At 42.3% G+C, this 22,670-nt stretch overlaps 1 protein-coding gene across 3 annotated transcripts in view; it reads left to right on the top strand.

Moving 5' to 3' along the window:
- arl15a (ADP-ribosylation factor-like 15a) overlaps nt 1-22,670 on the top strand; it is a 106,355-nt gene that overhangs the window by 18,271 nt on the left and 65,414 nt on the right. For all 3 annotated transcript variants that reach the window (XM_079686451.1, XM_079686452.1, XM_079686453.1), the window contains exons 2-3: nt 19,576-19,720; nt 21,664-21,723. In XM_079686451.1, the coding sequence (XP_079542577.1) occupies nt 19,576-19,720; nt 21,664-21,723 (205 nt within the window). The remainder of the gene's footprint in view (nt 1-19,575; nt 19,721-21,663; nt 21,724-22,670) is intronic.

The raw sequence follows: 22,670 nt of genomic DNA, 5'->3' as shown, positions 1-22,670 counted from the left end.
TCTTTCGTACCGTCGGTGTAGGATAAGATCAAGGATGGAATCCAAACTGGTTTCATCCAGGATCTGAACTGATTCCCACGCGTGCTGTAGACATGCTTCGGACCGGTGTGATGGAGTGAGGAATGGATTGTGTCTAGACTGCTAGGTTTGTTTGTGTGAGCTGATCATTTAGAGAAAGGGTAATGGCGCCCTCTGTTGTTCTAGAACAGACACTGTTGGGGTTCATAAAGATACAAATGGAAAGTGCTGAACTCATTGAGGTCATCTCATGTATCTTTTACTCCATAGACTCCTCCAGTTACAACATAAATGTACTTTATATTTGATTATCTTTCTGTGATTTGTTGTGTTATCCGACAGACATTGGCTCAGTCAGTATGGGCTTGGACTGGTTCAAGTCCCATAGCAGACTTAACATGGAGTGTAGACCGCTACTTGAAGAGGTCGCAGTTCACCTCCTGGGCCCTGCCGTGGTCACCTTGAGCACCCCCCCACTCTCCATTGCTGTATAGCTGCACACTGCTCCTAGTACTAGGATGGGTTCAAATCAGAGACCAAATGTCACTGTGTGTGCTGTGCGTATGTGTGACAAATCAAGAGGGTTTCATCCTCCGATTCTATCATCCCATTTCTCTTCTGAAGATTATCTCTTGGCCTTTTACAGTTGATTAGAAAGACAGGAAAGGGGATGGTATGAAGTAGGGATGGGAATTGAATGCAAATATATATTCGATTATTCGACCCCCTAAAAAATGATTAACCGATTAACCGAAATGTATATATCCTATTAAAAAAAAAAAAAAAAAAAAGGTGGGAATTTTCTTACCAAAAAAAAAAATGGAATTTTGAAAAATAAATAAATACATGTTCAAATAAGTTTAGAACCAAGTCGAATTTGTCAAATGTATTGAACTGGTTTTCACAGTTTGAACAGTTGACAGCTATAGGCCTACAGCTTTCATGCTTAAAACATAACTTGTTTTTTAAATGAAAGAGGGATCATACACAAACAACATAACGGCTTAGGGTAACGTAACCCTATTACAACAGAGATCAACAACCTATAGCAGGCCTATGCACAGAATGCAGCTATTCAATACTCATTCTTCTTTAAGAATATGATGTTGTCCACTCAGGGGAGAGGCGGGTGCGGAGACGACTCACAATCAGGCCAGCTGTAGAGAAGACCCTCTCAGCTGGAATTTGGGCATAAGATGAGGTTTGAGTCTGAGTGATCTGCGTGTAGGGAGGGGCAGCAGCCATATCATTAGCTAGAACTATAGATCTGATGGATTTGGACATAAACGCGAGTGAAGTATAACCGGACGCGAGAGAGAGCGAGAGATCAGCACCTGCAGCTCTGCCCGCTGTGAGGGACCGATGAGCGGAGCAAAACACACCTTTAGACCTAACACATTTAGCTATGGCACTGTCGTATACATTGAATTATTCATTTTGATCATATGTAATCAACTTAGGCACCCCTCCCAAAAAAAATAAAAATAAAATTACAATACAAATATTCATATTCTCATATTCCAATACCTGAATAATTTCCATGAATCGTTCCCATCCCTAGTATGAAGTGAAGGGCCGCTGTTCAGATTGAACCTCCGGTTGCTTCTGTAAGGGCTCAGCCTTAATACAAAAACCTGCCCTAAAAGGTCAGCTACCGTGGCTCCACATTCATCACATTTATGTTTCAATTCTCAAAAGATTACATGGGTAATGCAAAGTTACAAGAAGAAGGAACATCGTCTTTCCCCATGAATCACTGCAGTTTTTGAGACTAATGCTTTCATGCTGGATGGTGATTAACGCAGCGATTTACAGAGAGACATTGACATAAGGTAAAACCAGACTAACAGAATGAAAACAACAACATTAAAACATTAGAAACATTTATTTTAAAACAAGCCAATACAAGTATTGAGGAGATTAAATGGGATGCTGTGCTGCTGTTCACAGAGGAAACATATTTCCAACTCACGTCTTTCAGTCTCTGCTGAATTGTACTCTCAGAAAGTCCCACAGGACAAAAGGTGCACCTCAAACGGTTCGAAAACTGCCGTTGAGTCACCGCTACCATTTTTCTTGCACATCATGTTTGGAGTGCTAAAGATGTCTTTTATACCGTAATCTGTAATTGTATTGGCAGCCATATATTACATTAGTGCCTTCTGACAACTTGGAGGACTTTTATCTGTGCAAATACTTGATGTCTCAACATAGTCGTGTTTTCCAGAATGATGACTTCCTTTTTTAAATGTGACCAGACACATTCAGACAGTTCTACTGCTCACAGAACTGTGATGGGATGTCGTCCAGCACAGAGTGTGCTTTGGGTTTACAAATCCCCCGCACATGCACATGCCACATTTTGGATCTTGAAGAATAGTCTAAAATCCTGACAGACGCAGGGTAGCACACCGACACAGATCCGAGCATGCTGCTCTTTTGATGTTTTTTTACCACTATAGAGCTGCAACTACTGATTGTTTTCATCGATGATCAAATATTCCAGAAACAGTCACACATTAGCCATCACACGTTTTAAGAGTACATATGATGAACTCCATCTGTGGTTGTTCTTTCAATCAATGGTATAGAAAAACACTTCAATATTCAATTTCTTTAATGACAAAAAACTGAAAACAATTATGTTTGAGGGTCTAGGAAGAGCACATAACTAAATGGCGGTCATTTATTATCAAATGTGTCATCAAAGTACTTTCTGTTCAATTAATCACATAATGTGTACCTATGGTTACCACAGGCACTTGCTTTAGAGATGAAGACATCGGCATCAAAATGCAACAGCCCTGAGAATACATTTCCTTTATGATAAGCTTGTTGTTGTTTCTAATGCTGTTAGCTTTAAAGGTTTTGTAAACAAAGAAGGGATCACTTTTTTTTTCTGGCATAAAATGCACTCATGCGTCCTCTGGGTGGAGCCATGTAGTCACTGATCAGCTCAGCTGCAGCTAAACTACAGATGTTTTGATATAAAGACATCTGCTGTAACAACTACTTCTTTGATTAGTGTGATATTAATAAACTGCATTCTATCTTTTAGTATTGACAGTAGACACAGCCTTGAATTAAGCTTTTTAAAGTAAGAAGGACCACCGATGTCTTGTTGGTGTTTTATGCACATATAGGCAGTTGGATGCAAGGCGTCAATGCTACTGTCAGCTGAGGTTACTTAACGCCATAAAGGGACATTCCTTTTGTCTTTTGATGCAGACTATACATCAAAAGCTCAACTGTGGTTTGTTTTTGGAGGCATTAACAAGAAAGCTCCTAAAATCATGTTTATAAAACCTCTATGCAGCAAAGGGCACACAGAGAGTGGTGAGTTTCTTGTGGTATTTGAGGCTATATTTAATATCTGGAAAAAGCCACATCAAAGAAGGGCACCATTTTGTCTGATGAAAGATCAATGACTTAAAGCGTAGTGTCTGCGATCATTTGTACTCTTGGAAGAGTAAAATGAAAGGGGCCAAATACTTCCAACATCTTCTGAAACCATGGAAACTTGAAGTATTTAACTTTATTTATACCATAATCTTCTGGGTAATTTATTGTGCCCTTCCAGTTCAATCATCACTTTCTCTCAAAGTAGAGAGAGGGATCAGAATATATATACTTGTGTATCTTCATGCCACAAAAGCACCTACAAATGATTTAAGATCTACAGCCTGAAATCAATCCAGCCTCCCGTAATCGTCCCTACCTTATGCAGGTTAACCAGGTTTCAAGCTTCTCAAGAGCTCTACTGTCATGTTGTCCTTTACATTCATCTATACTTGGTCGACTGGGTGCTCTCTCTTTCTCTCTAAAAGAAAGGCAGGCCTCAAGAAGGGCTTAGGCTACCTCTGAACCTCTGAATCAGGTTGCACTGTGCAATGTCACAGGTACGCCTGTGATTGATCATGGCACAGTTGGCCTCCGTCTGCTCTTTCCTGTCTTTGACTAAATAAACGTTTCCCTCTGTGCGCAGTCGTTTATGAAAGCTCCTTTCCGCAATACTGCCATACGCACAGCTATCCATCAGCCTTACTGTGTGTGTGTGTGTGTGTGTGTGTGTGTGTGTGTGTGTGTGTGTGTGTGTGTGTGTGTGTGTGTGTGTGTGTGTGTGTGTGTGTGTGTGTGTGTGTGTGTGTGTGTGTGTGTGTGTGTGTGTGTGTGTGTGTGTGTGTGTGTGTGTGTGTGTGTGTGTGTGTGTGTGTGTGTGTGTGTGTGTGTGTGTGTGTGTGTGTGTGTGTGTGTGTGTGTGTGTGTGTGTGTGTGTGTGTGTGTGTGTGTGTGTGTGTGTGTGTGGTGCATCTGCATTCCTTCTGTTTGTCTGGGGCTCATCTCTTCTTCCGGTAAAGTAGGATTTTGTCAACGTCTGAAGTTCTTTTTGGAATCAGGCAGGCTGTTGCTCACATGGTGTTATCTTGTAATAATGTATTTTGTCTTTTGCCACAATGATTGTTTGAATAATCATGTTATAATGTGCAACCTATATATTTATACAAATGCTTCAACTACTGTACGTTAAATCTTCCGTGTAATCTATTTGCCGCTACTGTATAAAAGAACATGTAGATTATTGTTGTCATAGGACCAGCAATGCCTTTTGTTGGAGTGTGGTTTCATCATGCTGCTCTCATAATACTCACTGAGACATTGAGGATTGTTTGGACATCCAGTAGGTGTCAGGATAATGCAGAGCAAACATTGAAGATGGACCCGGGGACAATGTGATTACATCCAGAAGTTCTAAATGATATTGTTTATCTACTTCTGGGCAATAGTTTACACACCTGGTATGCTTTAGTATTTTTATTTGTAGGAAATTAAGGCTCATCTGTTGTGCGAGGCACATGAAAATGGCAGCTTTTAAATTGTTATTATATTGAATTTATGCCCCGAGAAGACGGAGGATGGGCTTGTATGATGTGACACGTTTGTGTCCTCTTTGAAGTAGGAGAGACATGTGGAGTCCATTGGCTTGAGTAAAACGCTCCCTGTGGGATTTAGTTATACAGTTAGTATAGTGGAAGCCTACATACACATGTGTCTCTGTTTCAGCCAATAGCCCCTTCTATCTCCACCATCTTTCACACACATGTACACTACACTCAGAGTATTAGAACAATGACACATGTTTCTTGGTGTTGGCTCTGTACTCCAGCACAATTGATTTGAAATGAAACCATCACATTAGCTGTCTTCCAGCTTTGATTTAAGGGTGTTTACAGGCACTGGATGCATATTCTTTTTTTTAAATGTACTCCGAGTCTAGGGTACATAATATAATTGTGACGAGTTAACAGAAACATAACGTCCTCCCATTTCATATTTTGTAACCGATCCTTTGTTTACGCCTCCATGGTTACTCTCCTGATGCGTTGTCATACATTTGTAGGATACAAGGGCCACACGTTGTATTTCATACACTTAAGTTAAAGGTCTCCTATTATAATATTGTTAATATTTTTAGGCATATATAATAGGTCTCAGATACAAATATATAAAAAACATGTCTATGAAGTGTTTTGCTAAAAATACCAAACAGATCACGCATTCTAGCCATGCCTCATACCCCTCTATTTCAGCCCTGTTAGAGAAGTGCTGATTCTGGGTTCATAGCTTTGAAAACAAAAAAAAGATTTGAGGAAAAGAGAGGGTTTTGTTTTCTGACACTTTGTGAGTTCCCTTAAACACCGGGGACACATATTTATGTGTAAAGAACATAAATAAGTACATTTAGCCTGATGGGAGACCTTGAAAGAAAACACCTCATATTTGCTTTTATTATGAATACACTATGCTGGACTAATGAGCTAACACAATGACACGATCATGGCTCTATACTTTCTGACTGCGTTGCATGTACTGTATTTAGGTGAGATAGCTGAACCAAATGGACCCTTTCTGTCTCGAGACCAGTGCTTAGTCCTCATACAGTTGCAAATGAGTATTTAAAATATAACATGAGTATATCGGATTGCCTTGTTTACCTTTCTTTTTTTTTAAATAACTCTAAGCATGTAACTGGATGATCAAGATGAAATGCTGGCTTCATCACTCGTTAGAACATTTGCAGATTTATGAATAAACGGCTGCTGCTGGGTTATGGGTTTTGCGGCAAGATGTGTTCGCTTGTATCAAAAGAACATATGACACCCATATCCCATGGCGAGTATGGAACCCTGTTTCCAGCTTCTCTTTGGTGGGTTTGGAGTTTGGACCAGTGGAGGCCACAATCTGGTTTAGATTTACTATTACATAAGCTTTTGGAGACTGTTGTTTTTGAGAAGTTTGCTCTGTAGGAAGAAAAGCTCAGTAAAATAAAAATAATAAACAAGAGAGGTTCCAAAAGCAACTGTGGTGTGTAAACAGATCTTTGGGTTGTGTACGATTGGTTTGTACTCACATCGGATGCAGTTGTATCTAGCCAGCACCCAAACCCCCAACAACGCTATCTCTCCACAATTAGTGGGAGGTGAACGGGTTTAGATGGAGGGCTAGGGGGGAGCTGGTTAAAATTGCCGCCCATAACATTCCCCCTACAATGGAGAGGACCCCCTCAAATGGTAGATCAACAATGTACCTGAAGCAAACAGCAGGCATTGATTGAGGCATTTGCCAGGGAGATGAACACCAACTAGTGACGAGGGGGTGAGAGGAGCTAGGTGAAAGTGGATTTGAGGTCTTTGAGGATAGACCTACAAAGAATCCGCCAGTCACAACTGAGGGGCCCAAAGCGTGTGATTATTAATTACTGATGGCTTCCCAGCCTTTGAAAATCAGGGGGCCGCAGACATCAGATGTGTGGAATAGGCAGAGGAGCGAAAGGCCTGTCATTACCATCACAGAAACAATGCTCGAATTTGGCTGTCATGCATTTCTGCCTAATTGACTGTTTTGATGCAGGTTTTTTTCCCAATTTTGTTTTTGAGGGGGCACTGATGCCCCCCACTCCCCAGTCTTGATGAGGAGAACTTGGTGGGCTTTCAGCTTCTCCCAGCAAGAACCTTCCGGAGGTTCTTTGATGGCAAGAAAAAGCCACTGGAGACCTCAGGGGCCTCATCGGCTCCATTTATATATCGGCACCATAACGCCATTTCTGATTCCTGACAAGAAATGAGTGAGTAGGACAAGTAATGTATGAAGGGCATACAAAGTGTGTGTGTGTGTGTGTGTGTGTGTGTGTGTGTGTGTGTGTGTGTGTGTGTGTGTGTGTGTGTGTGTGTGTGTGTGTGTGTGTGTGTGTGTGTGTGTGTGTGTGTGTGTGTGTGTGTGTGTGTGTGTGTGTGTGTGTGTGTGTGTGTGTGTGTGTGTGTGTGTGTGTGTGTGTGTGTGTGTGTGTGTGTGTGTGTGTGTGTGTGTGTGTGTGTGTGTGTGTGTGTGTGTGGGGGGGGTACTTTTTTGTGTTTGAGGCTACAATGAAAGGCGGAGGCCAGGGACCCACAAACCACATTAGGGGTCTCCTAATTTGCATAATTAACTGTTGACACTAACTGTGCTTAATGAAGGCCTATTGAAGTCATTGACCCTTTTACACAGCCAGCCCCTGGGAATGAGACAGAGGCTCCTCCAGCAAAGGTTAAAACAATGTGTCTGGTTAACTTCCGACAAACGCGCCGAAACGCCCCCAAAGCCTCCGAGACCCATGCGCCATGGAAGAGGTTATGGCACATAACCACCTGCGATTTCCCAGACCCCAAACACCACCAGAAGTTTGGCTTTCATGTCTCATCCTTCTCATCCTTCAATTGTTATTATTTCTTTTTTGTGGTAATGAATTTGCTCAATCCAAGTTTTGCAATAGTATCAGATGAAATGATTTTAGATCTGTAGTCTACTACTCCAAAGAACATTGCAAATCATTTGTGTACATGGCGTCCCAAGATATATCAGCAATAGTGCCTATTGCCAAACATTTTGTTTTTAATTGTTTTGTGTACAGTCAGAGGGAATGTCCTACTGAGTTACAGCTTATTATTTGTGTGCTTGATTTGGTTTTAATACCAAGCTTAGCAGGTAGAGCTTCCCTGTGATAAGTCACTCCAGTTCAATGAATAACAAAAAGCACATACAACCTAGGGTAGAAGCACCGTTTTTAGGGTTTCAAAGCCAACTAAAAACAATACCTGTCATAGTCCAAGGAGAATATTTGCCAAAAGAGCATTATTGTTCATCTGCCATCGTAAACATTTAAAAATAATATATAGTATAAGGGATTTAAGAATGAAAAGGACTTCTGCAAGGACCCTTGAATTGTATGTTTGTGGGAAGCTTGTTGTATTAGGTTTGCATGTATAAGTCTATTATAGAGATGTGTGTGTGTGTGTGTGTGTGTGTGTGTGTGTGTGTGTGTGTGTGTGTGTGTGTGTGTGTGTGTGTGTGTGTGTGTGTGTGTGTGTGTGTGTGTGTGTGTGTCCTGTGCCTCTGTTTTGAAAAACACACTTCAACAATGACAGAGCACTTAGCATATATCTGTGATCCCTTTATATAGCCTTGTAAATAGGCTCATTCAGTGCTAAGTATTTCTGTTAAAAAGTAGTCAAATCCCCAACTTCATTTAAATGATAGGTAATTCCCTGAAAGAATAATTAGGTGATATATTTATATTAGTTTTTTTAGCTAATCTGGATTTTACAGGTAATTTAAAGTAGTACATTTCTCAATTCAGAAGAATGTTTTGGTATAGTTCAACAATAACTTGCGCTGGCTTAAGTCTAAAGCTGTGTCCTGGTACCAAACTTCCCTCCAAGAAAACCTGACCTGAGAGAACTTAGTGTAGCAGTTACACACATGTAGAGTTTACTCTCTTTATATCAAGGTCTTATAGCAACTGTGATATATTATGGAACCGCTGTAAGAAAAGAGAAGCACACACTTTGTTACAAATACTTAGGGGAAGATTTTAAGGCCCCAGCATATTTGGGGTTGTAAGGAGACAAAAGCCATCTGTTCCAAGAAGTTGTCAAACATCACAGCACTTATTCAGAATCCAGCTGTCTTTGATGTGTATGAATCATTTCCTTTTGTGCTGCTGAAGCCACTTGGTGCTCCCTTAATGTTTAACTGCACTCTAGGGTCATGACGCTTCTCTTCCTGAAAATGACCCTCTGGTCTCTTCACAGCGTCACTGTTTGTGGTATCTTTAAATTGATTTTCCATTTTGTTGGTCTTTAAAGACTCCAGGGGCCGATCAACCATCTCTGTTCAGGTTCTGTAGAAAATTCTCTATCCATGCCAACACTTAGTCATAGACTGTGTGAAAAAGCTTTACTCTTCTCCCTCTTAATCCCAGTTTTTTGGGGATGTTATGAATGATCATTGTGGCCTGGCGTTGTACGATGTGATTTGAAGAATAGCTCACACTATTAAATAATCAAAGATGTTCCATATCCTGTGAGACTCGATTTGAATTGAAAAGGCTTTTCCAGTTTGCCTCCCACTCATCAACCTAATTCCCTTCTACTGCTAAATGTATAAAAACAGATTGATTGTTCGGGTTGGTCCCCATCAGGTTTTTTGTGTGTCAAAGGGGCCTAGAAATAGTTGATGGGGAGGGGTCTTTCACATTTAATGAAAATGTCCTTAAGCCTGAAACTTTCCCACACTTGTTTGAGGGAGAATGGGGGCCCTAAGATTTGTTTTGATCAAAATTTGAGTTAATGGTCGATAGATAGATGCTGTATGAATATGTGCCATAACTGATGTAAGTGGGACAAGTGCCCTCCCTATACACCCACCCTTTTTATGTCTATGAGATGGGGCGCCCCTCCACCCCCCTTGGTTCTTGCACACTGGTTTCAGGGCCTTCAAAAGGGGGCCCCTCAAGCTTTGATCCTCTACATGGGTGCAGAAAAACATCTTTTTGCCCTACACTGTGCCCAGGAAACCAAAGTTTTGCCGCCGCCGTATGCTAATGCAGCCGAGCTAATCACCCTTCCCAGTTACAAGATTTATATACCATAATGGCCCCCAGTGGTACCCCCGCAACCTCTGAATTCTGTGGCCCCCTGATCTACCCCTGGAAGTCCCATGGAGAAAAGGTGTCTCCTGTCTGTGAATGCAGCTGCCTTGCCACCACCTCAGCCTCTTGCTTTCTCTTACAAAAGAGGGTAACATGAAAACAGTCCTGAGGGTGGGCCCCTTAATGCCGTCCCCCTCATTCTCTACGTAATGTACTTTTCCAGTAAATGTCATGAAACACACAAGGGCTTGAAGGTAGGCTCCAGACAGATAAATGTGTAGGATAAAAAACAAACTGTGGCCCCTCAGTCCTCTCAGCGTGTCTGGGACTTCTGCTTTGATAATACTCCTTTTATCAATATCTAAACCCATTTCATCTTTTAGCATTATATCAGAGAGCTCCCTTTTGACTGATTTCATACTTTGTCAACATACACATCAATTACCCTTTCTTTATCCTTCCTCTTCTTCCTCATCAGGCTTTAACACTTTAAATATGATGGTGAGTTTGTGAAAACAGGATATTCTAACATTTGTAAGAAACCCAGTGTAAGTAGTAAGCTAAAGCAAACTTTGTTCAACACTAGTCTGCACTGTGCAGACCACTCCCGGACCCTTTGAATGGCACACATGGAGCTGTGCAGTGCTGGCTGGATCCTCAGAGCTCCTCGATCGGTCCCTGGGTCTCCTCAGGTGAACTCTGGTCCGGCTGGTTCAGATTGAGAAGGGAAACATCTTCCTTTAAATAAAAAGGCAATGACTCAAGAAAATCTCTTTTTGTTCAACTAAATATTAGGTGTACTGTATGTATTGTATTTGAAAATAAATTGGGTAAGATGAACTCAACATGTGTTCAACAATATATTTGGACTCAGGCAAGATTTACTACGAGTTCTATAAACAACAGATGTTTGTATTGCACTTCTCTTCTAAATTGTTTATCTGTGGTCTCTTAAGCAGGTTAGTGAGGTAGTCGGTATAATTCTGTAAATCCTCCTAGATACAGTTTGGAGAGTGTACGGGGTGAACGTTTGCAATTTTGTACAAAATTCCTTGCTAGGAAATATTTGGAGTGTGTACTGTCGGCCCAAACCAGGCACTTTCATCAGGCAGATGCATTTTGTTGTGCAACTTTTTTGTACACTTTTTTTTTTAGTGAGAATGTTGTTTGCATACCTATTCATTTAATACAGACTAACTCACATATGAAAAGATATCAACCAAAATTGTATTTGCATTACACTGCATATTGTAGAACCAAAGCTTTGAATGAATACTTTTGACAATCTAGCGTCCTCAATATTTTGTCTTAATGATTTTAGAAACTGTTGTTTTGTGCTACTACATGCCACTGTACACTCCACTGTATTTATATTCTAATATTCTTTAATTAATGTTGTATTTAATAATTAAGAAACCCGCTAATAGTGGTGTTAATGTACAGGAAGGTTGACCATAGCATCTAAAGACATTATGGATAACCTGTTCTTTGATTTGCCTGCAGTGACACAGGACTAAATTGCTATTGCATTACACAAATAAATACATGTTACTGTTCAGGCGTATTAAGGTCAAAGCCTCTGCAATGGATTCAGGAATGGTGCAGTATGTGTTTGTGTGGCTGTATGTGTGCGTGCATGTGAACCATAGCAGCGGGCACTTACTGCCACATCCAGATGGTGCTGGAAACAAACAGGGCCACACTGTAGGACCCCTCCATAGGAGCGTCTAGACTGGTCCCTGACCAGACAGATACAGCCTCCCATCAAATTAGCGTTTGTCAGATTTATGGTAATGGTCCGCAACAGTCTTCCTGTCAGTGACGTCAAGATTTACAGCACTGGGCCCAATCCCCACCCCCCAGCCCCACAAATACACCCATACACATATACACCATCCTCACGCTGACCACTCCCTTTACTACAACTGCAACCTCCCCTGTCCCATCCTCTTTTTGTTGCCATCCTTAATTTCTTGAACCTGGTTATTGCTTTTGAACAACTCACCCGCCACCAGTCCTCCTCCACGTTGCTGGGTGGAGAAATTGTGAGCGTGGTTGTGTGAGCACGCCATATGCTTTTATGAAGGCTAAGGCCATACCCCAGTCTCCTTTGCCTTACATTTCAGAACCCCAGTGGGGGAAAGAATATCCACTTGGGGTGGCAAAACCACCCAAGCCCCCTCTGCTTCCCTAACAATGGGTTTTGTCAGGGTTTCCTGTTAATCCTCTCTGATGAAGCTTGAGTGTTTTCGGGGTGAAGGGTTGGGGATGAGGTTGAGGTCGTGGTGCATAGAAGCCGGTGGGGGGGGGAGTAAAGGAGTTTTATGTTGGTATAGTTTGGGGCGACACAGATATTGAGTGGTCGATTTTAAAAGGGAAAGGAGCAGAGGAAGAACAGATACATTATTGGTGTTGGAGTGCGAGTGCAGGACAGACGGAGAGCCCCATGTATACAGATTAGCGTCGCCCCCTCTTTCATGTTGGTGTTGTTTGGGCGGTAACCCGATCCCTGGGCCCTAGCACTAGTGAGCCCAGTGGGAAAGGCTTCCTGACAGATATCCCGTCCATTCTCAGCTCAAATGTTTTTCCAAGGCTGCTCCTCTGCCTTTGATCTGGGCTCCTTCTCAACCACACAGGGTCACAAGCTTCCATGTCAGGCCCGATAGGAGAAGGCCGATACTGGAGCAGCTTACTGAAAGGGGGAAAAGGGGGAAGCTCCAGTCTGTTGTTCACACATCTTGCCCCATGATCTAGACCTGTCTTGGTTGTCTCTTAAAAAGTGGACTTTACGCTCCAGACGGTCAGTTGGTCACATCACCTCCGTCCGTCAGATGAAACTCCACCTTGCACCTCCGTTCCAAAATAACAGCTGGTACTCAGCTGTTATGCAGTTTGTTTTTGGAACACTGTGTTCACTGTGACCTAGCTGATGTCTTGTGGAAATGTTCTGCTTTTCAGGCAAGATGTCCATCCTCTGCTATGTCAACGATCACTCAAGAAATAAATAGCATTCGTATACCAGAAATAGAATATGTTATCTGTTATTTAGCACATTTTAATTAATTCATACAATATGTTTTCTTTTTTTGTTTCTATAAGATCAGGAGAATACAGTAACTAAGTAACGGCAATGCATTGCTTCTTCCCTCACAGTGCAATGGATGCAGTGTGTTCCCGCAGAAAGCTGGGGGGCGCTCTAACTTCACTCATTGGTGTGTGTGTGTGTGTGTGTGTGTGTGTGTGTGTGTGTGTGTGTGTGTGTGTGTGTGTGTGTGTGTGTGTGTGTGTGTGTGTGTGTGTGTGTGTGTGTGTGTGTGTGTGTGTGTGTGTGTGTGTGTGTGTGTGTGTGTGTGTGTGTGTGTGTGTGTGTGTGTGTGTGTGTGTGTGTGTGTGTGTGTGTGTGTGTGTGTGTGTGTGTGTGTGTGTGTGTGTGTGTGTGTGTGTGTGTGTGTTCCAGCTCGTCTCCTTGTCCAGACACCTTAGCGTCAGGGCAATAGTGTTAGAGCTCTGAAACGAGGGCCAGACAGACAGAAGTGGGATGAATGAATTGGGTAGTGGGGCTGATAGGGGAGGGAGAGAGTGAGAGAGACCGGGTGAGGATGTTTCTTCAGAATACGGGGATGAGTTGCCTGCTAAACAGTGACAAGCAAATCAGCTTTAAAACAGGGCCTCCCCGTACACACACAGACACGCAGGCATAATGGGTTGTTTTGTCGTTTTAAGTAAGACACGGTCTACTTCACCGGGCGTGATGTCGAGCTGGTGCAGACAGGGTCAATCTTATTATTGCTGTAGGGCTGTCATTTCAGTCTGGTAGGTCTCTGTGATATTGTGTTGTAAGATGTAAAAACCAACAGAGGACATATTCAACATTCACGGCATCAAACCTGTTCCACACAACTGGATGTGCATTGTTGAGGCACGGAATGGGAGTGACGCGTATCCCCCAAATGTTCCAGTGCACTCTTTCAGTGTCTGTCTAGTGTGTGTGTGTGTAGGTGTCTGTGTTTGTACGGGGATCTATTTCTGATGCGGGGGGTAATTAATGGCACCTGTTCAGTGTCCTTAGTTGGCCATCAATTTTGAAGAGCAGTAAATCTTGTGTTTTATCACCCGCAGCCATAGTTGAAAGCGAGTTACGGTGCTCACTGCCAAATCTGCATGTTGTTGACTTCGTGCCTGCATCCTCTGGCGAGAGGTGGTTAGAAGGCAGGTGGAGGAGGTGTTATAAAAACATCCGAAGCAAGCACACGTCTTGGTCTGAACGTTGTGCTGTGTTATTCTGCAGAATAAAGCCTGCTGGATGTTTTGGTGATGTGTGGTGGGGACCAAGGCTAACCCCATCTGTGGTTGGCGGGATAACAACCTAGCATGGGAAGGGTCCAGTGAGCAGCCGTGTGTGCCTAGCATGTCTCTCCCAGCCCTTAACGAGAATGGTATGCAGTGCGCCTCACACACCCCCTTCCCTCACTGTACTGAACCATACTGTGTCCCACCGTGCACCCCCCATCCAGCTTCAAAGCGGCAAATAACAACAACAACTGAAGGGGGGAGAAGATGAATGAGGATGAATGAATGTGCCCCTTCCATCCCCCCTTTGCCCACACAACCCCTCCCCTGTTCCCTGCTCTCCTCTCCCCTGCCTCCCATCCTTGACAGACTGCCTTCCTCCGTGCCCTTCTCAGCTCCCACCCTCTGCTCTACCCCTGGTTTGCAGGCCTGTGTTATGACTGTGGCCGGTGTGTATTACACACATATCTGTTAGCGCCGCTCCTCCGTCGGGACGCCCATATAAAGGACTGTCATTTTCAAAGGTCAGGAGTGAGCCCTGCACACAAGTGTTGTCCCGACACTTGGTCTGGAAAAATAAAAACGTCCTGCTTGCCTGTCCATGTCCCGTGTCTGTCTGTCTTCGGTGGCTCTGACTCCGAGAGGCAAGTATCTCGGATGTCCTTTCCCCTTCCTCCTCTTCCTCTCTTCTTTCCTATGCTAACCCTACTGTTGGGAAATCAAGATGACCAGCTTGTGTATATTGGCAGCCAAGGAGGAAGTCAGGGTTTGCTTATTTGGTGTGCCCCGCCATAGGAAATGCCAGGAGGTGAATGTGATACTTCCTTTTTAACATTATTATACTCATTAACACCATTGCTGAGACAAGTGCAAACAGATCAAGCATATCAGTTGATGTGTAATCTACCTTTCACCAGGAAGTGTGCCGCGCCATGGGCGTTTTGTGCAAGGACATGACCCCTCTGTGCTGTCGTTGTGCACATGGTTTGTGTGTCTGAGGCTTCTGCTATCCAAAGTTCACCTTTTTGTAGTAAGCATATCTAGAGCTTGGCAACAGATTTCCTTTAGCCTTAGTTATTAGATGAACAATCTTTTTTTGGGAAAGTTCAATATGTGGCCAAGATGAGGCCAAAGCCCTGTCCAGGTGGCACTTAGTTCCTATAAACAAGATAACTACCATGTATTACTTTAGTAAAAAGTCTTAAGTCTTGCGAAATTAATGTTTTTTAACAAGATGATGATCTGATTTCCACACACTGAAGACCCACAGAGATGTGTCTGGCTTATGTGCCGCCTTACTGTTTGAGCTTTCAACAGCAATAATGATGATCGTCAAGCTCACTAAAAAAACATGTTCGCAATAGAAAAATAATTGTTTCCTTCAAAGTGCCTTAACAGGCCTAAACATGTGTGACAACCATGTGAAAGAGTCTATGGAGATAACCATTGGCACTTTCTTACTGTATTTCTCTGAAATGTCATCAATGTATATTAAACCAATTCCCCCAAGCAATTGTGTATACAAAAGGGTGGAATATGTTACATTTGGAGATTTTTTGGCAAACATTTGGATAAGCACAATACTATGAAATGATCCTAATGATCTAAAAAAACGAACCTTTTCTGAGCGAAGGATTGGAATAAGTGTTATTGAAGCATTATCATTAGTTAATGCTGAACACCTACTGTATATGTTAAAACACTGTTCAGAAACAGTACTGGTGCATCTCATTGGTTTTAAATGTGTCCCTAGGCAAACACATCTAAATTAACCTGCATGCAGCATATCCTTTTGCCGAAAAGGAATTTCAAATAAAAAATGCTCCGCAGGAATATTTGTATACTTCATCATGTATCTATGACGCCCCAATGTTTAGTATCTATATTTCATCTGAAACAGAAAGCGGTAAACCACACCATCGAGACTGGAAGCTTGTTGGGGTACTTTTATTTAGAACATGCTGTAATGCCACTGCCTGTTTTCCTATCCTGTGGTGCCTCAACAGTAGCCAGAGAGTACGTGAGTGAAACACAAGTAGTTTGCTGTGGTGGTAGTGGCTTCCCTCTAACACACATTTATTCCGTCTAAAAATACTAAGTGGTTCTCTAAAAAGACTGCAGCTCCTGTTCTTTCCAACTACGTCAATTTAAAACATAATGCTTTCAGACTCATTGACAAAACATGTATCTAAAAATGTTTTAAACTCCAACTGAATCCCTGTTTGAAGCTCTGCACATTGACCTTTTTCCATTTATGTGTGTTCACATATCCATATCATGTCCTAAACGTATGCAAATCAACATTTGGTCACTTGAGGTCATGTTGCATGGTGGTGTTGCTAGCAGCATGTCGTATGACTTTGAGCTTCCTTTAAATGAAGCCACAGGAGAAAAAGCTACTGCAGTATTCATATACCTTTCCTACCAGTTGTTTTTCTTTCACCCCAGCATCATTTATGCAAGCGTCTAAAGACTTCTGTTAGGCCAGCGGCTTCTGCTCTTCTGCTTGAACTCTGGTCCGCTGCCAGGAGGCCAAGTTATGTCACCCAATAAATGTCTTGATGTCTTTTTCAAACTGGAGACATGGGGGGGCTTTTTTTCCTTCTTTCTGTCATGCATCTTTTAAGGGGACATTCATCTGAAGAAATGCAGCCTGGCTATGTCTTCAGTGATATTTATATTCGGCAGTGTTTAGCATTTACATAAAGCCTAGCTAATCAGCTTTTGAAACAACAGTGAGGTAATGTCTCGACAGGGAAGCACAATTAAAACATCTCCAATCCTATAAGAGGCAGCCGATCAATAAAGTCTTTTTTATGGAGAGTGTTTGGCAAGGAGCTGTAAGGTTTTATTTGTTTTTCTTAAAGATTGCCCTCTCTTTAAAAGCAAAGGAGGCCTCATAGTCATTTAAAAGTTGCCTTAATAAACGTGGCTGCAGCTGATAAGCCTCCATGTTGCTCTATGCAACAGTATGTGTGAGAGTAATATATCTCACTCGCTTCCAGCTTGTCTGAACATACTGTAAATCTGTCAAACAACATTTAGGGAACTGTTGACTGTATGTTGAATTCAATTTCCAGTTTTAATCCCAGCTGTTTGTCTGGATGCCTTAGAGATTCATGGAGGTAGTCATCAGGATGGATTCCTCTGAGCTCTCAGTGACACAGCACACTGACTCTCAGATGCTCCAGTGTGTGGTTGTAAGGGGAGGGGCACGTCTCGAGGTAGGCAAAGGCCTTTGGACGTATTTATTTCTCCTGTGAGCCTTTTGACCAAGCTCTCCTCGTCAATCTTGTGCTGTCAAGGAGGGCCAGAGGTGGGAGCTCCCTTCTCTCCTCTCTCACAGGGACACTGTGTACGCAAGGACCCCCGAGTCAGACCCTGGATTCTCTTTAGGTAGCTGTTTTAAAATCCACACTGTACGTGAAGGGTGCTGGGAGATGTCCAGTTTGTATGCTCTCACCCAGCTAATGAGGCCTTAACCTTCTTCGTTGACTTTTACTTCGTTAACACTCGGTCTAAATATAATTAAATGTTAAGGGACAGACAATAATCTATCTCAAGTCTATTACAGATCTTCCATGTCTTCATCTCATCCCCTTGCTTCCTCTTAAGGATCAACTGTCTGTGCGATTGACAGCTGCTGAAGGACAGACTTCCCCCTCTGCAGAAATCTTTACATGTAGCTTTAGGGATGGTTGGTGGGGGGTAGAGGCGACAAGGAGAAAAGAGCAAAAATGAGGATAGAATGACCTCATCAAACCACCTTTTTACACGTGTTCCTCCATCTGACGCGCGTATGTTTCTGATCTTACTGGTTTTCTGGAGGAGGAGAATTTTTCCTGTTTGAGCAGACTGGCGGGGTTCACCTAGAAGTCGGGGGGGTCGGGTTGCTCAGCCAACGTCTGGTTCTGTTGAAGCAGATTCCCCACATCTCCATCAAACAGCAGCTCTGTTTTGGCACGGCTCTGAAAACTGACCCTGGTGGTCACTGATGTCTGAGAGTGTGCGGAAATATCCAGGCGGCAACCCTTTGCTGCTCATTGGTTTCCCTCCATTAAAGAGAAGCAATGGCCTCTCATAGCAACCACTGCTAGGCAGAGGAGAAAAGTATTTTTAATTTCAATGTATTAATCTAAACGCTACAAGTGGGCTGCAGTTAAAACCAAAACCACATTTCCAGGAGTTATTGTAGTAAACACAAATCTTGAACATTTTCCAAAGATACGTGAACATTGACACTGAAAATTTGTTTATCCTCTCATCTGTTTATATCTGCTTCTCCCCAAGTTTTAATGGCATGCACAAGCACACCTGGAGAATGTGTGCACAGATGCAGCAGTTGGTGTACACTTGTGAATGTGTTCTCCTTCCTGCCAGACTCTTTCATTGAACAGAGTAACAGTGGGTTGAACAGGGTCGTGTGTGTGTGTGTGTGTGTGTGTGTGTGTGTGTGTGTGTGTGTGTGTGTGTGTGTGTGTGTGTGTGTGTGTGTGTGTGTGTGTGTGTGTGTGTGTGTGTGTGTGTGTGTGTGTGTGTGTGTGTGTGTGTGTGTGTGTGTGTGTGTGTGTGTGTGTGTGTGTGTGTGTGTGTGTGTGTGTGTGTGTGCCCAGCCTTGTCCAGACTAGTTCCTGTCCTGCTAATAAAAGAGATCTCTTTTTAGTTTCGGATACTGATCTCTCCACACGAGTTTAAAGATCTCATTCACGGTTCACACTGCATTTGCCCCCTAATGTCTCACAGCAGGCCTCAGTCCCAGGCTGTGATTCATGGAGTAACAGGTCTGCCTCGAGCTGCCACAAGGGTCCGTCCGGTCAGGCGGGGTCCACCATGCACACAAAAACATGCTGCACCACTGCTTAAATGCATGCATCGAAACTCTCCCATTACCTTTCACACATTTTCTCATGTAGACTTTGATCACTTATGACATGATTACATTACATCATAAAAGTACCACCATATGGGGTTGTATTATTAGTTAGTACTCAGTCCCTTTTAAATAAATAAAAAATACAAAGTTTTTTTGTCTTTCTGAAATATTGTTACATTTTGCTTCATAAAGATCTTAACATGTTCCATAGACCAGAGCTGTATTGTGACAGTATTTGTTGTTTTGTGCTTCAGCGTGTGAAGCTGTACCTGAGCGTTCTTGCAAAGACCCAAGAGTTTTTTCGACAAACATTTACTTTTTGGGTTTAACTTGTTGTGATTCCATGTGCAGAACCTAATCACTCCATTGGCACCACATGCATTCGTTTTTGTTTTCTAAATAATTAATTGTTTTGTTTGTCTTGTTTTAGTGTTTCCGGGCACTGTGCTGTAAAGGACCCCCGCCGCCAAGACCAGAGTACGATGTGGTGTGCATCGGCCTGACAGGTGCTGGAAAGACCAGCCTGCTCTCACGCCTCTGTAGTGAGGGCAGCGACGGCATCGTCCCCACAACAGGTCTGTACACAACACGGATCAGGAAGAACGAGGGCCTTTTTTCATAGTATAATGTGTGTACTTAAATAGAAGCATGCACTCCCCTCAGATGTGTTCTTGAAAGCTTTTCATGCTTCTGAACTGCTTTCGTGTTTGAAGAACAGGCTGTCCTCTGGATTATAATCATAGCTAGATCATTCTATCGAGGTATTACAGCTCTCCAATAGGGGGAAGCAAGTCTTCAGCAAGTCTTCCAAAGTCCCAGTGCTCATGCCAGAAATGCTCTGCTGTATCTCACCGGCCAATACTCTGCTTCTCTCTTGCAGTCAAGAGGCTGCTGTTGCGTATGTCCAGATGAGCAGGCTTCAGGGTTAGCACATCATTTTCTTGGTAGTCAATACTCTGCTTTCCATAAACGCAAGGCAATCCCTCAAGGACTCTGACATTCCTTTCTCCTCCCCTGGCTTTGACAGCAGTCAGGTTAGAGCCTGAGCAGAAGTCCCGTTTTAGATTTAGTTTTTTTGCACTTTGACTAGGAAACAGCTAAATATAAAGTGATTCCCTAGTGTGTTACCTGTAACCCTTAGTGTGTGTGGGTCTCTGTGGCCGGGGGGGTTGTTCCAGGGAGTGAACACCTGTCAGCTGCTCAATACGCCTTCATAAATGAAATATGTCCATTACTTACTTAAGAGTAGAATTATTTTAGCTCTCTTCTCTGAAACGAGATTTAGCTGTCAGCAATGTCTGTGTCTGCCAACATCTACAGAGGGACCATCACGATGAACAATGAGGGGGAAGTCTCCTGCTGTTCCCCCCACTATTTACTTCATGGTTTTGCACTGTCGTAATGTGCTTAAAAAACACATTTAGCAGTTAATTCAGATGTTTGAAAAATCCTAATGACATGTCTTTCCCATCTCTCCTCCTGTGTGTGAACGTTTCCAGGAAAGGAATTCCCACCAAGACAGTTTAGCATATATTGAGCAACATTAAATATCTTCCTTCATTGGGTGTCTTTACTATTTCCCACCCTATGCAACCACAAAACCATAGTAGCGCTTTACACATAAGCTCTATCTTCCTCTAACACCAACGTTGAACAAAGCACTGTTTGGCTTTTTTTGTTTTTCCGTTTTCTAACCCGGACCACACAAAGTGTTATTTTCTTTCATTTTTTTGCAACACAAATATGTTTTCATACTCTGTGTGTTCACCAGCTGGCGGTTTGGAAAGGTACACCAAATATCCTGGGGAAACTGAACGATACATATGTTTTCTGTTTTAAACGAGTTCAATTTTATTTTTCTCACTATTTAAATGCAATCCAACCAGCATTCCTAAAAGTTAATTGACACACACACTTACACACTTACATATCACATAAATTCTTTATGCATGGTGTCCGCGGGCTCTTAAAAAGTATTACAAGTTAATAAATCAATTTAGCGAAAATTAAGGCTATTAAAAAGTATTAAACGGCATTTTCCAAGGTATTACATTTTGTAGCTTGTTTCCAATAAGTATATAAATGGTCCAAAGAGGTTGTATTCTACAGTCTGCCTGAATGTAATCATTGCATAGGTGTGTAGTGTGATTCTGTGCAGTTTATTTATGGCATCCCGTTGGATTTGACGTCATCTGAACATGACATCGCACGCTCACTGCTTGATAGCGCGCGAAGGTCCGTTTACGCCGGTAGTTAAACAACATCGTTATGGGGAAATGCAAGTTTGCGTCCAAATGGTTGGAAGATAAGGAGGAAGGACAATCAATACTGTAAATAGTAAATGTGAGGTAAAGTGTGTCGCCAATGTAACCGGTTAAAACTCCAAGTGGCGATGAGGTCTTAAAATGTATGGAAAGGGTCTTAAAAAAGGTCTTAAAAGGTTTTACATTTGACTTCAGGATTCCTGCATATACCCTGTTATGTCGTTACAATGATGGATTTTATTTTCCTCCCTCAGGTTTCAGCATAAAGGCAGTGCCATTTCCAAATGCCATCTTGAATGTAAAAGAACTCGGAGGTAAGACATGCTTTAGCCTTTCAAAATGTAATTGTAAATGTTTTCACTTCTGTCACAGCAAGAGTCTGTGAGTAAATCTGTGTTAGGTGGAATATAGTTACCTAGCATGACATTTCCTTTGCCCCCACCCACGACATTGGTTGCACACCCAACAAAGACAATTACTAAAAACTGCATTAAAAAACAAAACATAAACCAATACACCTTTTTAGATCTGATTGAACTTTTGATTTAAAAGCAGTTGCAAGTAGAGAATAGTTGCCGTTTCTTGGCAGCCTCAAATATTAGGATATTTAAAAAATCTTCATTATTTTTAAATAATGAAATGGAATCCATATTAAGAGTAATCATTCACCTGGTTTCCGTCGTTTTTCATTTTCACTCATTACACTTTTAAATGCCAACCCCATAAGTTCACTCATTATTTTATGTGTTCGATACGATTAATTTAATTAGTTATTTCTCTCATTGTGTGGGTGAGTGTTTTGATCTTCTACCAGTTAGGAAACTGTTTTGCTCAAATAAGAACACTTTTTCTGACATCCAATGCTATCTCTCGATTTTAACTGTTTACACTGAAAACTGTGTACACCAAGGAGGCAGAAGCATGATTGTTTTAAACCCGGTAGCATCACACCTTTTTGTACAGACGTCAGACCAGTAAGTGTTTTTGGAAGTGGCTATACAATCTGCTGCCTCTTATTCCTGGAAATGCAGAGCACTCGAGGAAACGGTTTAATACGCACAGATGAGGGAACTTGAGGTGGAGACACATAAACAGAATAAATGCAATTGGAGGCTTCCAGTCCTTAAAGGGAGTCCTTGAGCAGGGATAAATCAGGGCTGTCCGTTCTCCTACAAACAACAAGAAAATGTTTTGTTTTGTTGAGAGTTGAAATAATTTACGTTGTTTTTTTGTGCACTATACTGTAGGCACATGACAGGTG

Source organism: Notothenia rossii, assembly GCF_949606895.1.
Source record: "Notothenia rossii genome assembly, chromosome: 6".
In the NCBI taxonomy this organism is placed as follows: domain Eukaryota; kingdom Metazoa; phylum Chordata; class Actinopteri; order Perciformes; family Nototheniidae; genus Notothenia; species Notothenia rossii.
The sequence above is the reverse complement of the archived record's forward strand: the minus strand, read 5'-3'. Positions and strand labels throughout refer to the sequence as shown.